The 16,295-nt window shown below is 43.4% G+C and overlaps 1 protein-coding gene across 1 annotated transcript in view; it reads left to right on the top strand.

Moving 5' to 3' along the window:
• Nucleotides 1-16,295, top strand: part of LOC130201706 (papilin-like) — a 56,749-nt gene that overhangs the window by 13,653 nt on the left and 26,801 nt on the right. The window contains 13 exon segments of the mRNA XM_056426797.1: nucleotides 374-497; nucleotides 678-758; nucleotides 877-1,049; nucleotides 1,801-1,924; nucleotides 2,045-2,171; nucleotides 2,354-2,419; nucleotides 2,746-2,752; nucleotides 8,133-8,309; nucleotides 8,407-8,557; nucleotides 8,742-8,822; nucleotides 10,336-10,525; nucleotides 12,744-12,805; nucleotides 15,857-15,895. Coding sequence (XP_056282772.1) covers nucleotides 374-497; nucleotides 678-758; nucleotides 877-1,049; nucleotides 1,801-1,924; nucleotides 2,045-2,171; nucleotides 2,354-2,419; nucleotides 2,746-2,752; nucleotides 8,133-8,309; nucleotides 8,407-8,557; nucleotides 8,742-8,822; nucleotides 10,336-10,525; nucleotides 12,744-12,805; nucleotides 15,857-15,895 — 1,402 coding nt within the window.

The following is a 16,295-nucleotide window of genomic DNA, read 5'->3' as shown; positions in this document are numbered from 1 at the left end:
ATCTCTGCACACGAGGAAAACTCTGTTGAAAAAATATTAATTTAATTCTTACAGAGTCTTATTGATTGTTCTGCAAACGGTTTAGAACGTTACGTATCTGCATCATCATCAAGTTCCGGTGCCCCTTTAAAGCAGCTGCTCCTGTGACTGGACGCTTGCTTTTTTGAGGCTTTATGGAGTAAAGTTTCCTTTTTCTATGAGCAACGTATATTTTAGTGTTTATATTCTTTAATCAACCGCCGTTTCACAAAAACACCCATCACGTGTGTGTGTTATCATCACTAAACCTACTGGGAGCTGGTGGATTGTTTTCCTTGAAAAAGGCCGCTATCCGCCCCAACATGCTCACTGAGGAAACCTTTTCCCTCCTCAGCGTCTCGGCTGTGACGACACGCTGGGGTCTCTTCAGCAGGAGGACGCCTGCCTGCAGTGCGGGGGCAACGGACAGACCTGCTCCCAAGTCAAGGACCGCTTCTCGGTCCGCGACCTGCCGACCGGTACGCTGCACATTCACTCCCACCAGATGTTTTCAATCAGCTCATTTTCTCACACCAGAAGATGATTCCCTCTCTCCGAGGTTCCACACAGCGCCGATATCTTTAGTCCGACTTTGCAGCACTCTGTAGATTATGTGTGTGTGTGTGTGTGAAATGAGTCGCGTCTCGTTTTCATCTCAGGCTACAACCAGATGTTCATCATCCCTGTCGGAGCCACCACCATCAGCATCAGAGAAACAGTGGCCACGCGCAACTACCTCGGTGAGTTTGTGTTTTCAGAAAAACGGACCGAGAGGATCAAAGAAGTAGTTCACGGCTTTGACGCACATTTTAATTCTATCCTGTATCTACACTGACTGTAACCTCTGTGCACGGCCAGCTATCAAGAACCTGCGTGGTGAGTACTACCTCAATGGCCACTGGGTAATTGAGTTTTCCAGGTCGACACCCATCGCTGGGACTGTGCTGTACTACCAGCGAGGAGCTGAGGGAGACAATGTGCCCGAAACCATCATCGGCCGCGGCCCCACCACCGAACCCCTGGTCGTTGAGGTAACATCGACTGGTGTCTTTGTCTGCTCAATACCTCTCCTTAAAGCTGATACAAAGGATCACATTTACATGACATGTGACTCTCCCCAGCTCTACTGAGCCGTATACCCTCTTTTAATTCAACGTTTTGGATTTACATCCTGCAATTTCCCCGTTTTTGTCCACTTTCTCTGTTCAAATAGCCCTAAAAAAAAAGATTTAAACGTTACCCGCTCAGCGAAAAACTGAATTTAGCAGCTAAAGAGCCAAATATTCTCCTCGTAAGTCAGTGGAGAGCCAAACAGAGCTAAACTAGAATGGGCACTCGGTAGAGCGCATACCTTCGCATATCACAAGATTGGGCATTGAATTATGAACATTTTGGCATTAGTTGCATGCAAATTGACCGTGCTATGGTAAAAAGAAGATTTTGACCTTTTCATTACCTTGACCTTGACCTTTGACCCGATCGATCCCAAAATCTAATCAAATGGTCCCCGGATAATTACCAATCATCCCACCAAATTTCATGCGATTCGGTTTAATACTTTTTGACTTATGCGAATAACACGCACGCACGCACGCATACAAATACACGGCGATCAAAACATTACCTTCCGCATTTTCAATGCGAAGGTAAAAAGGAGAGTAAATATCGGACTTACGTTCACCAGTTGGACACAAATTGTGTTGCAGGTTTCGTCCTCTAGGGACCGGGACTCTTGTCTTTATAAATGGAGTTTCATTTTTATGTCCAACCCTCTCCTCTCAGCTGATCAGCCAGGAGCCAAATCAAGGAGTGGAGTTTGAGTATTATCTTCTCAATGGACGCTCCAGACAGGGCTACTCCTGGAGTTTTGGATCCTGGTCTTCCTGCAGCAGAGAGTGTGGATCAGGTCAGAGTCTCAGATAAACAGCATCCCCTCAGGCAGACCAGGACTTGTTCAAAGCTTTTCTTAATTAACCTGCTTCTTGTAAAAAAATGACACAACCGTTCTCATCCTCACCGCCGTCAGGACACCAGTCTCGCTCGGTGTTCTGCACCGTTGACAACGAGGCCTACCCCGACTATCTCTGTGCATCTCTGCCGAGGCCACAGAACAACCGTACGTGCAACCCCCACGCGTGCCCACAGAGCCGCAGGTAAACGACAGTCCAATTTCACCTGTTAAAAAAAAGAAGAAAAAAAGTGACATTTTGCTCCAAATCCAGATTTCATTTAGTTTTTTAGATTGTTGGCTTTTTTTTAGTTGGTGCTCGTAAAAAAGTGTAAACAGCAGCAGCTTGTTGACGGTTGTTGGTGTGTTGTTGTGACTGTCTGTAAGGATGGCGTACCTGTACCCACCACAGTTGTGGAGATCCTCGAAAAGGCCCCGAGCCTTTGTGTTCAGGTAACTCGGGCTCTTTCGACGTAAGCTTAAGCAGGGGGTCAATCGGCTCAGCCCCACAACCATATGTTTTTTAATTTTAAAACTGTATCATCGGTCATGATCTGAAATAAGAAAATCTTTAATTACCCAAAAAATATTATAATAAATGTAAACGTCCCTAGATTTTAGGTTTTAGAAAAGGACGGCACTGATCCTTCGCTTTAATGACCCATTCTTGGACGCCTACTCTCTCACCGGGTTATGCTTTCCTCAAAGAACCTCTGTTTACCTCCATCTGTACTATGACGATGGGCTCCATGGCTTAGAATGTCCCTCTTGTTGCGTAGTCTGGTTGTGAGTGCCTCAAAGGAAAGGTTTGGGCCGGTGTCAGGCTGGGTCCTGTGGGTCAAGCAGGGGTCGGAGATACTTCAGTGACTCTCTGGATTCCTTCGCTTGCTGCTCAGATGAAGTCGACCGTGTGTGCCTCATTTCCTCAAAACAAAGACCGGTTGACCCATGTGATTGTGGTGTGTGTGTTGGTGTTGTACTGAATGTCTAGGTGTGATGTTTCCATTTGCGATTACGTCTAGTCGATAAACTTAGAAAAAGAGAGCAGAGATTAATTTTTTTTTCTTAAAAAATTTTTTATTTTTTTTTATTTGTGAGTCAGAGTGAAAATTGGCCCCACATACCCTGAATATACGGGTATGGCATGCTCGGTTGAAGCCGAGTCCCACTGGGATGGTTCCAAAACTCAGGTTTCCGCAGCAGGTAAAATAGCAACTCATCCAGCGAATCTTCAGCCCCCTGCTCAGTGGTGGGAGTGCCTGCCACCTGTGCGATGGTTGGGGGTTCGAAGTAGCCCTCAGCACCCAAGTCACCGTTTTTGAGCCGCTCATTTAGAGTGATTTGTCGTTGCGTGTCCTTGTACTTGACAATGTCAAGGTATTTTTGACTCTCCCCTATTAATTGTTGCATTGCCTGTATGGTACACCAACACATCAAAGAAAAATTAAAAATGATCAAAACAAAGAAAAAGAAATACACACAAATTTGTTGATCGTATAAATATCACAAAGAAATAAGAATACAATTGAATATGTTTGGGTCTTTATGTTTTCTGTCATTTTTGATCTTTGGCTGTCCTTTGCAATGTCTAAAGAATTTTCAGAATCAGAATCAGAATCAGAAACAGGTTTATTGCCAAAGAATGAATGTTTTCACAAACAAGCGAGAATTTTTTTGGTGGAAGGTGGAACATTTGGACATGACAAACAACAATCAACGCAAGGAGGGAGGAGGGGGTGAGGAAGAGGAGGAGGAGGAAGAGGAAGGAGCGGGAAGAAGGAGGAGAGGGAAGGTGGAAGAAGAGGTGGTAGTCCTGGGGTGACAGTCAGTCAGCCCCGGGGTCCATTGACGAGCCCGACCCCCGAGGGAAAAAAGCTATTGGTGTGGCGGGAGGGCGTGGTCATGATGGCCCGCAGCCTCCACCCCGAGGGGAGGGACTCGAACAGGGAGTGTCCAGGGTGGGAGGGGTCGCGACAATCTTTCTGGCCCCCTTCAGTGACCTGGAAGTGAACAGGACCTGGAGGAAGGCAGATTGCAGCCGATAACCCTCTCGGCCGAGCGGATGATGCTCTGCAGCCTGCGCTTATCTTTGGCTGTGGCTGCAGGGTGCCAGACGGTGATGGAGGAGCAGATGATGGACTCAACGATGGCCGTGTAGAACTGTACCATCATCTTCCCTGGCAGGTTGAATTTCCTCAGCTGCCTCAGGAAGAACATCCTCTGCTGGGCCTTCTTGGAGATGGAGCCGATGTTCAGCTCCCACTTGAGGTCCTGGGAGATGATGGAGCCCAGGAAGCGGTAGGACTCCACAGCGTCGACGAGGGAGCCACACAGGATGAGAGGGGGGGGTGGGGCTGCATTCCTCCTGAAATCCACAACCATGTCCACTGTCTTCAGGCTTTAGCTCCAGGTTGTTCTGGCTGCACCAGGTCACCAGGTGGTCAGTCTCCCACCTGTGGCGGTCTCGCCCGCCAGAGATGAGTCAATGAGGGGGGTGTCATCCCGGGAAATTTGGAGCTTGACGGACTGGTGACTGGAGGTGCAGCTGTTGGTGTACAGGGGGAACAGCAGAGGGGAAGTTTTGAACCCTATTTATAAAAACGGTGGCGTTTCTTCCTTCTCTACTCTAAAAAAAAAAAATGGAAATTGTCAAAAACATCTTTATGAACTAAAAAATTAGCCTAAATTCAGAATTGATAAATCTCATCAAACCATTCAGATGAAATGTGATGCGATGAGAACATACAAAAAGAGACGGCGTCGGGGGTTTATATCAAAAAGTTTATTTTTATGATCAATTTCCCCTTTTTTCTAACATCACTGTTGCTATTTTATTTGTATTATTTATTTTTCGTACTTTCTCCGTGTTTAAAAAAATCTTCTAGTTGCGTTTCACTTTTTTTTCTAATATTTTGCAAGCCGCTTTGCAGGCGTGATCAGCGCGACTGTTCCGTCATTTTTCGAGTAAAAAAGGAATGGTGACATTAACCAGAGTGGCGGGCGACAGGAGCTGAGCAGCAGGAGGCGATTAGTTTCACGATGAGGAATATCAAACACTTCTTCTGCCCCAGGTCATTTCCTCCTCCTCCTCCTCCTCCTCCTGCTCCTGGAAACACCTCCCTGTTTAACCCACATCATGTCTTCATCACCTCCTCTGTGGGGGGGGCCCGTTCACAACCCCCCGGTTCTCATGCCTTATTGTTGAACCCTCGTTCCGTTTCTTTTTTAAAACCCGTATTTAACCTCCGCCCAGATTGTTTGTTTGGTTACCTTCGTTGAAAATCAAGGTTATGTTTTTATCCCGGGATGTATTTATTTATTTATTATTTATTTATTTCGTTTATTTATTTATTTGTATCGTGTTACTCGATAATACAAAAAGTATTAAACCGAATCGCATGAAATTTGGTGGGGTGATTGGTTATTATCCGGGGACCATTTGCTTCGATTTTGGGATCGATCGGGTCAAAAAGGTCAAGGTCATGAAAAGGTCAAAATCTTCTTTTACCATAGCCCGGGCAATTTGTATCCAATTGGGATGCAACTAATGCCAAAATGTTCATAATTCAATGCCCAATCTTGTGATATGAAGGTTCGCTCTACCAGTGCCCATTCTAGTTTTTAAAATTGTTTCTTTCTCAGAAACATTGTGTTCCCCAGGTCCACTTGTCTTTTACACCTTGTTAAAGCAAGTTTTGGTTTTTGTTCTGGGATTGGACTTTGCCTGTTTCAGGGTTTCTGTTGTAAAGTTGATGCAGCCCTTTCTTATGTGCAATTTTAATTTTTGTTGGTATCCTCGATTTTAAAAAAACATTATTTTGTTTCATCATAAAATACCTGTAACCTTGGAATTTCAAGACCAAAATCAAAACACTGGCAACAGACACCGAGTCCTTCACATTGTTAGGATGAAAGAAAGCGAATCTCTACAGGTTTTGGGATTAATCATGATTAATCACATATTACCGATATTCTCCGGTATATTTGTGAGTATAGAGATTTATGACAAAAGGCGGATATATACATTGCCATTCTTCTATTCAATGGTGCTGCAACTCAGCAGTTGTTAGCAGTTTTCTTCCATATGGAACATTAATGCATCTTCATCTAAACAGAATGTTTAACCACTCCTGTTACCTTTGGTCAATTTGACCCCCATTCAATGTTTAATATGGAAGTGTTCTTTAGGGTCAATTTGACCCCAGGCTTTATTTCACTGTGTCAAACATATGAAATATCAACTTCTTTGTTTATTTAGACTATTTGGTAGTCAACAAACAAACATAGTACCTCACACTTAAACTTGAGAGCAATATTAATTCTAATAATTTTCTGGGTTTAATTGACCCGAACAAATATGTTCGTAAATGTAAAAGTGTGGAAGTTAAACAGAACATGTTTTCTCTTGTTTGTCTTATGCTCCTGTGATACATCTAAAAGGCCTCTAGTCTTCCTCGCAGCTGCTGGGGCAAACTGACTGTGGGTTTTCTTCATGAACTGGGCCGTGATGAAGGGACGGCGGGACACCGCTGCAAAGCTGAAACCTCACCGGCCGGACAGGTGGACAGATTGACAAGTGACTTTGCTCGGTCTGATGCGGCGCTGGGCTCTACGCCAGCGCGCGAGGCGGGTCGATAAAGTGTTAACGCAACGGGAACAAAATGACATGCTGCTGTGGAGACCGGTTGACGCGACGTTGGTTTAATAAAAGAACAAAAAGGCGTGCTCACAGAGAACATGTCAGAGGCGAGACCCTTTAATGTCGATTGATCTACCGACACTGCGCGCGATGGGCTGGCAGGTCGCGATCGACGTGTTGAGACCTGATCGACAGGAAGTAAAATGTAACAAGGTTTCCGGTCGAACTGCGGAAGGATCATTACCGATGAACAGACCCCGTCTGCGAGGCGGACAGAGTTCAGATTGAAGTGGTGTATTGGAAGCCCATTTTGCAAGTGACTTTTTTTTCGTCCCGTCGACCAACAACAGACGGATTGGAAGCTCATTCTGCGCATGCGTTAAATGCGTAAAAAAAAAAAAAAACTAGTTCAACCTGAAATTGGATTAACTGAGTTAACGCGTTATTTTTCACAGCACTAAAATAAATATATAAATAAATATGTATAAATATATATATATAAATAAATATGTATATAAATATATATATATACATAAATAAACATATACATATGTATATAAAATATATATGTATATAAATATATATGTATATAAATATATAAATAAATATATACATATGTATATAAATATATATATAAAAAAATATGTATATAAATATATATATATATTAATATATATATATACAGGACTGTCTCAGAAAATTAGAATATTGTGATGAAGTTCTTTATTTTCTGTAATGCAATTAAAAAAACAAAAATGTCATGCATTCTGGATTCATTACAAATCAACTGAAATATTGCAAGCCTTTATTCTGATTTATTGCTGATTATGGTTTACAGCTTAAGAAAACTCAAATATCCTATCTCTAAATATTAGAATATCATGAAAAAGTATACTAGTAGGGTATTAAACAAATCACTTGAATTGTCTAATTAACTCGAAACACCTGCAAGGGTTTCCTGAGCCTTGACAAACACTCAGCTGTTATAAATCTTTTTTTTTTCTTGGTCTGAGGAAATATTAAAATTTTATGAGATAGGATTTTAGAGTTTTCTTAAGCTGTAAACCATAATCAGCAATATTAAAAGAATAAAAGGCTTGCAATATTTCAGTTGATTTGTAATGAATCCAGAATGCATGACATTTTTGTTTTTTTAATTGCATTACAGAAAATAAAGAACTTTATCACAATATTCTAATTTTCTGAGACAGTCCTGTATATATTTCTTTTTGGAAAATATCTTTGTTTTTCTTGGATTTATCTATAAAGAAGATGCTTAGCTCTGGGACTTGCCTGTAATCATGAATTCAAAAGTCTTAGATGTAAAACCAAGCTTGCACGAGTATCACAAACCTGAGCCAGAAAAGTCGTATAAGCCTCACACACTCCATGCAACCTATTTGAATTCCTATTGAATTCCAGATTTGTCTTTTTACATAACGTATAGTTTCCTTCCTTGCACTTCATTTCAAATGACATCAAACAATATGACCATTAACGGATGAATCTGCGCCGCTGCGTCCGCAGTGCTCGGCGAGCTGTGGTTCAGGCCGGCAGACCAGGGAGGTCACCTGCGTCGGCTCGGGGGGAACGCGGCTCGGGGAAAGCTCCTGCGGCGCTCTGCTCCGCCCGACCGCCGCCCGGCCCTGCGAGGAGGCGGCCTGCCGACGACAGACCGGCTGGCACGTCGGAGACTGGGGACTGGTGAGCGTGACGGGGACCGATGGGAACACCGGGATGCATTCACGCCTTCTCCGCTCGACAGTTATTCGATCTAATCTCCCTGGGTTTCTTCCCTCAGTGCTCCGTGAGCTGCGGCTCCGGCTCGCGGGAGCGTCAGGTGATCTGCTCCGACCCGCAGAGGAACCTGTACCCCGCGGTGCGATGTGACGCCGACCCCAAGCCCTCCACCGCGGAGCGCTGCAACGGCCAGTCCTGCTCCGGCCCGCAGGGTGAGCGCCGGCATCGCGGGCCCCAGACGCTCTCACACATCTGGATCGCTGTTTGTGCCTCGCCCGGTTCCATCTTTAAATAAAAGGACACACAGATGTTTCGGGTTCAGAATGAGCGGTTGACTTACTGCTCTCGTGTTTTTGGCTTTGTTTGTTTGTTTGTTTGTTGATGCTCTGTGTGCAGGAGTTCCCAGCATCCAGGACACACGAGGACACGACAACACTCAGACGGGTTTCCAGCCTCATGGGCCGGACCACACCACAGGTTGGACTCAAATAAATATGACACACACGTGTAAAGATCGGACAATTAATTTTTTTAATTGCTTGAAAAATAGGGGGTCTCCAAAGTTACGATTGAGTAAATATTTTCGCAGCCAAATCGAATTGTTTACGGGTGATTCGACTTTCGTCTCATTAAAATGCATTTCATATTTTACTCTTCAGGCCTTACACGAAGGCGTTAGAGTCGTGCATGAATATGAGATATACGTTTACAGTTAAATACAATTCCTCCTCAGCATAGTGGAGGTTGGTTGATGGAATTTTTTTGTTTGTGCACGCCGTCCAGCGGCGAGCATGAACGTGATCGTGTGTAAACAAAGCCTTACCCGCCATCTGTAATATCACTTATACCGGTGACTCTCTGGGAAATAAAAATTACAAAGCATTTTAGACCAAACTATATACACTACCGTTCAAAAGCTTGGGGTCACTTAGAAATGTCTTTATTTTTCAAAGAAAAGCACTGTTTTTTCAATAAAGATAACATTAATCAAAAATACACTCTATACATTGTTAATGTGGTAAATGACTATTCTAGGTGGAAACGTCTGGTTTCTAATGAAATATCTCCAGAGGTGTATAGAGGCCCATTTCCATCAACTATCACTCCAGTGTTCTAATGGTACATTGTGTTTGCTAATCGCCTTAGAAGACTAATGTCTGATTAGAAAACCCTTGTGCAATTATGTTAGCACAGCTGAAAACAGTTATGCTGCTGATGTAAGCTATACAACTGGCCTTCCTTTGAGCTTGAAGTTTGAAGAACAACATTAATACTTCAAATATTAATCATTATTTCTAACCTTGTCAATGTCTTGACTATATTTTCAATTCATTTGATAAATAAAAGTGAGTTTTCATGGAAGACACGAAATTGTCTGGATGACCCCAAACTTTTGAACGGTAGTGTATGTGTTAACAAGATATTTACAGCAGCAACTTTTCCATTGTGGTTAAACCAAACAAAAAAAACGCTTAAAAAAAAGTGTGATGGCGCCCTAATAATTGCTTCCTCTCAGTTCCTCGGCACTACTTCCACTCTGATATAACTCCTGTCCATTTGTGGACCACCCCCCCCTGTCCCACCACTAATTATCCAGGACATGTTTTCAGGGCTCCGTGGGCATTGTTGGCCTGATTAAAATGTTTCCGAAGCACTGAAGTGTGGAAGTGTTTCTGGAATGTTCTGTTCTGGCATTCTGCAGCAAGAATTTAAAGTCATGTGCGTTCACTTCCTGTGAGATTGTTCCCTCTGGACGGATGGGACTTCTTGTCCCTCTGTTCCCCGCTTCCTCTTAACCATCAACACGTGTTTCTGGTGAATTGTACATTTGTGTTTTTTTCTCCTTTATGTGCTCTTTTTGGATTGGATTGAATCTATTGTCAGGGCTCTCAAGTTTTGAAGACAGGCAAGAGTGACATTTCTAAAGCGACGTGTGAGCTTCTCTTCCGTGTGGACGTTAACTCGCCGCCCCGCTTGGTTTTTATCGCAGCCCGCCGGCCGGAGACGTATCCGAGCCAGACGAACACGGTCCACGACCCTCAGGGCTCCGCCCCCGCCCTGCACTGCAGCCAGTCCCATTACGGCTGCTGCCCGGACGGACGCACTTCGGCCGGGGGCCCCCAGGGTCTGGGCTGCCCACATGTGCCAGCCCCCGTCCGGCCACACTGCGTCCAGACCAGGTATCCAACCTGTCGTTTGGCTCCGGGGACATACGGATCCTGTTCTAGAGACACGGGTGTCCCTCTGACCGGAGCTCGTGAACACAGAGGTCACCACTGAGTGACCGGAGGTTTTCTTAGACAAGTCAGAGGAAGAAGTGAATCAATATTTGTGGTACAGAACATCAGATGTTCTGGAAAGTGCTGCAGATAAAACAGGTCGGAGATTATTCCTCTGATCTGAGGAGCTGAGCTCACACGGATTTCTGAGCTGAATAAACTCACCGCTGTAAGACAGTTAAAGTGATTCTTATATATATATATATACACCAACATTAATTATCAAAGAATGATATCAAATTGACAGAGCTGGCAGTTCTTCTGGGCAGCCTCATCAGTGTGAACAATACAAGTCTGCTTTGCTGGCACCAGACGGACAGTGTTGGGTAAGAAAATGTAACAAATCATGCATGAATCTATATTCTGAGTTTCTACTAAATCTGCAGAATTATAATTTAAAAGCATATGTTCCATAACAATAAAATAAATCTCACAGCAAACAAACACGAGGTCACACCACTTCATGTTCATTCATCAGTGACTCAAAGTGTTGACTGTATTCACCAAGCCGATAAGGTCTCATTCATATATCAATGAAGTGAATAAAATAACAAATATGTCATATGTGACATCTGGTGATTTTGAATATGTGTCGGTTGGAAAAGAAAGCCCACAAAGGAAGTTGAAAAAACAGATGCTATAGGTTTAATCTGCCCTCAAGTCAGTTTGACATGCGAGTCGGGCATATCCAACTTATTCTGGAGAAGGAACAAACTGACAGTTCTTGGTAAGATAATAAATAATTGGTTATTTGTCTGACACCAGAACAAAAGACGCCTTGTTGTCAAGGTTCAGATGTCTCTTCAGACAACTGCAGCTGATTTCGTGATGTCCTTTGTCCTGGCAGAACCTGGACATGACGTCCGTGACAGTCAGACTTCACCAAAGGGTGTCAAAGCCACGAGCATGGAAAGAAGAAGAAGCCATCTGGCCAGTGGTCACCCAGACCACGCCGGCGTCTCTGAAGGTCGATGGAGGTCACCAGGTCATACAGCGCCGCCGCTCTCGCACGCAAGTCTTCAGGATCAGCAGCATTGGGTCTTCGCCAAGACTGGTTTTATCAAGAGTCACCTGCAGCGCCCGCTCAACGGGACGCACACGGAGCTCTAACACTCCATCCTTCTCAAATTTTCAATGCACAAACATTCCGTGACTCAACAACAGTAGATTTATCTCCAGACAATGCATAATAAACGCTGTTCGACATTCAGGTCAAGGATCATTTGCTTTGTCTTGTCCTACTTGACCAATCGTGTTTAACAAAAGGTTATAATCCTTGCATGATGCAAAATGAAAAGTTCATAATTCAATGCCCAATCTTGTGATAACGCTTCACCATGCTCTAGTTTCTTTATGTGTTTGACTTCTTCACATAGAATCAAAAATTGAAATATTTATGTGAGATTCAACACTAATAAAATAAAATAAATGTTAATTTAAAAGTTCATTTGTTATAAAAAATAAACCATAATATAGGATTGCATCAAGTGTTGTAAATAGTTTTAAAGTGGTGAACTGCACAAGCTGAACAAAAAACCCTGGGAGTGCCGTTAGTCCGTGATGAAATAAAATAGAAATATTTTCATTTCTTAATAAATAAAAAAAGGTGATTCCAGCAAGTGCCTTTTTAAGAGCAGATTTTTGATAAGATAATATTGTGATTATTCCTACTCTGTACTCTAACTGAATATGTTCCCTGACATTTGTATTTAAATTGAGTTGTATCCTAATCATTTGGGTTTAACACTGCTAAATTCTACATTCAGTCATTTTTAATTCCAATAAACATTCAAACCTATAATTTGGCTAGAAATGGAGAGTGACGTTAAAAATTAAAATAAGTTCATTATTGACATGGAAACCTCGAAAAGAATGATCTTAACTCGACGTCCACTAACTGGACCCTCGGTGCATAACCAGAGACCATAGTCTCCTTGAGTTAAGACAATTAAGTCAAACTTTATGTCTTTATTCCTTATTACTAGTTTGTGTTAAAACCTTATCAAACGTGTATTTAACTTTATTTATCTTAAGAATGCAAAAACCCAACATGCAACACAATAATCATCAAACATGCAAGTCTAATGAACCCTATTAATGGTGATGTTTTGTCCCACAGATCAAGTGAAGAGTTTGAGCCATCACATGCCAGAATAGTCAACGACATCTGCCGCGTGTACCGTCCACGGCTTGCTGGAACCGACCGGAAAAAAGTGAATAAATGAAGTTTAATTTTTTATTTTAATGTCGGAAATTATATTATTTTGAAAAGGACCGATAGGTGTACGCCTGAGCCGCTTCAGGAGTCTTAAAGTTCGGGTTTATCGCTGCAGGCGAGTCTCACCGAACCCTCTGCTGGCGTACATTTCAGTGACAAAGAATCTTAAACATATTCAACCTGCTCAATGAATTCTGTCACTTCAGGAAATGACAACTGTTTTCAAGTTGGCCGATAAAGTCGCTGCTGTGTGGGCGAGTGAACAGCGGAATATTCTACATGTTTCAGACGTTGACCGGTGGAAGAGCTTTAAAAGAGTTTGAGCGTACTCAACCACAAAAGACCCGACTGCAAAAGAATAGACCTGCAACCCATTTGTAAACAAACCCACCCGTGAATCGAGGAGCTAGAAGAATGTGTTGGAGATGACGGTGGCCTGAAGGACATTTCACAACAACTCTGCCTGTTCTAATGACAGCGACCAGAACTCGTTAGAGCAGCGACCAAACACAGTCTGTGTTGCCCATTAGCGGCTCGTTGCAGGTAAATGACGGCTCACACTGGCAATGATGAGTTGTAGTTTTGGCACTTTATGCCCTTCAGATAATTTATGACGCCATACGCTGTCATTTATATTGCCGTCCGTGAAAAATAATTTCTCACGGAACCGGTCCGTTCAAAAGGTTTCGCTGGTCAACCACACAGCTGTTCCGTAAGAAGCGACGTGTTAACTGGCTTTTAATCGAGCGCCCGTCGAATTACAACAACAACGGGCGCGTCCGGTTCAAACGCCAGTTAAGACGGTAACTTCTAAACCGTAACACCGTTAGAAGGCATCCAGACAGGAGCTCTGATTATTCCCGTGACTCTTTCAGACTGGTTGTGTGTTTCTGCGCTGCAGGTACACAGTGATGAGAAGCTTCCACGTTAGCTAAGACAAGGACACAACACAAAGTAAACAAAGCCGAAACATCAACTCGCATGTCAAGAAGTAAAGCTCACCTTGGCCACGTCATGCAGTGACTTCGGTCATCTTTGAGAGGAGTGACGTCTTCAAGAGAAGAGTGGACAGACATGTTTGAGACAATGACCAGCTAACGAGCAAAGAACAGGTTATGTTCTTCATGCCGCCAGGAGGCGACGTGACTCAACTGTTTGGAGTAAACCGCTTATTAAACGCGACCAAGCTGTGATGAATGTTTATATGACTCTTTAGGGTTTAATGCATTAAATGTAACTTGTCCTGATAAGCAGTAAAGGCCAGCGTGGAGAAGCAGAGGGGGCGGGGCAATGTCAGTTTAAGGAGACACATATTCAGGATTGACCAATCACGTTACACCAAGGCCCACCCCTCCACAGGTGTGTTCACGGAGCCTCATTCGTGACAGAAACTGAATAAGGCTCCATGAACCAACGTTAGGAAATACTTGTTTACATAATCATTATTGAATTTATAATATAAAACACAAAAACACAAGACGGACTCCGAAGTCTCGTTTCTTAATGAGTTTTTGTAAATAACAATCGGCCCCAATGTGATGTGATCACGTGACCTCATGGTTTATTTGTGCTGAACAGAGCGATGTGTGAATCATTTCTCTGGGAGGAGGATCATGGCTGACATGTTTATCACGGGGCTTTATCTGTCGCTTCTTCTACACTCAGGTGAGTTTTGAGCGTTAACTCATCGTGGATGTGCCCCCGACATGTGCTTGAATGATCCAGTTTCTACGCATCATTTATGCAAGTTTACAGTTCTGTACATCGAGTTGAGGCACAATAAAAAATGTCATCTTTTTGTGTGCTTTAGGTCTCACGGTTGTAGTTCTTCAGTCTGGAGATCAGACATCCCACCCGGGACTCACGGTGACCTTTGTGTGTAAACGAGTGTCTCCTCAGTTCACTGGGTGTAAAGAGAAGTGTGACCAGCAGAGACGTCCCTCCCTCTCTTCAAACCAACAGAGACCAGGTCCTCTCCTCCTTCCCGCCGCTCTCGCTTCTTTTCTCAGCCGAACCAGAAACAGCAGCAGTCGGGTTGGAGGCCCGACCTGAACAGCTGCTCCCTCACAGAGAGATGGAGGCTGAGATATGGAGAGGCTGGGTGGGGGGAGGAGAGAGGAGAAGAGACTTCAGGTTTTGGTGTGATGCTTTCTCACCGTGGGGACTGGGGCCCACGGTGATACAATCCCATAGAGCCGCTGCACAAAACCTCCTCCCATTGACACCCAGTGTGAGACCACCACATGCTACCTGGGACAGAAGCATCAATATTCTGAAGGTGTGTACGCTGTCGAACTGGAACCAGAGAGGCAACATTCATGGGTGAATTACAAATATATATTTTAAACAAGTGAAGCACTGGGATTTTTCATTCATCCTGACAGCAGCATGTCGTCCTGCATGTTGAAACCTTCTTCCTCCTGGATTATCACTCTGTGTTTCAACACACGGTTATGGACGTTTGAGACCTTCAGCGTGACGCTGGATCATGACTCTGGAAAGGAACCAAACTCACTGTTTAGGTAAGTAGCATCTCTCCTGCTGCAGTTCACAACAGTTGAACTGTTGCTATGGAAGTAAAGCAAAAACAACTGTTGATGGTAAAAGCTGAGATATTGAGCCGAAGTGAAAACACTGATCTACACTGAGCCTGCTTACTTCGGCCAAGGAACCAAACTGACTGCTTTAGGTCAATATCTCAGTTTATTATTGAGGTTTGTTCAATGCATTATTGCATTATTGGTAAAAACCTTCCAAACACAGTCAGGTTAGTAAACAGAGAACGACTCAGGAGTCTCATGCTCAGTATCTCTGCACTGTGACGATGCAAACGAAGCTCACTTTGGAAAAGGAACCAAACTCACTGTTTTGGGTAAGTCCCGGATCGTCTGATGGAACACATGTGATAGATTTGTCATTCCGGTGATGCATAAACAAACGTAATGTATCGTAGAGTTCAAGTTCAGCTCGGGGCCTTTTTGATGTTAAGCTTAAGCGCTGTGTCTATTCCGAAGCAGCCTATTTCGGCCAGGGAACAAAACTGACGGTTCTCGGTAAGTTAGACTTCAAAGCTTCTCATAATTCACTGGTGTGTAAAAAGTAAAACAAGTAAAAGCCGGTTTGGTGTTTGGGGAAAAAAAGTTTTGTGTCACATTAAAGTTAAAAATCAGAATGCAGTGCAATACATGTTGGATTTAAATTTGAAGAAGAAAAAAACCTTGAATACAAAAAAGACCATTTGAAAGCAGCTAAAGACGCAAAGTCAAATATATGTTGTATCTACAGCCGTTGAGTTGGGGCAGTGAGAGAGACGTGTGTATTAAATACAGCAACAGCACAGCACCGTTCAGCAGCTGTTGGTTTTTAATGTCAAGGAAAGTTACATTTAAGAGGTGAAGGTGAGGAACATTTGACTCTTTTATACCCACTGAAGTAGATGAAGTTCTTAACGCA

Source organism: Pseudoliparis swirei, chromosome 11, assembly GCF_029220125.1.
Source record: "Pseudoliparis swirei isolate HS2019 ecotype Mariana Trench chromosome 11, NWPU_hadal_v1, whole genome shotgun sequence".
NCBI lineage: Eukaryota > Metazoa > Chordata > Actinopteri > Perciformes > Liparidae > Pseudoliparis > Pseudoliparis swirei.
The sequence above is the reverse complement of the archived record's forward strand: the minus strand, read 5'-3'. Positions and strand labels throughout refer to the sequence as shown.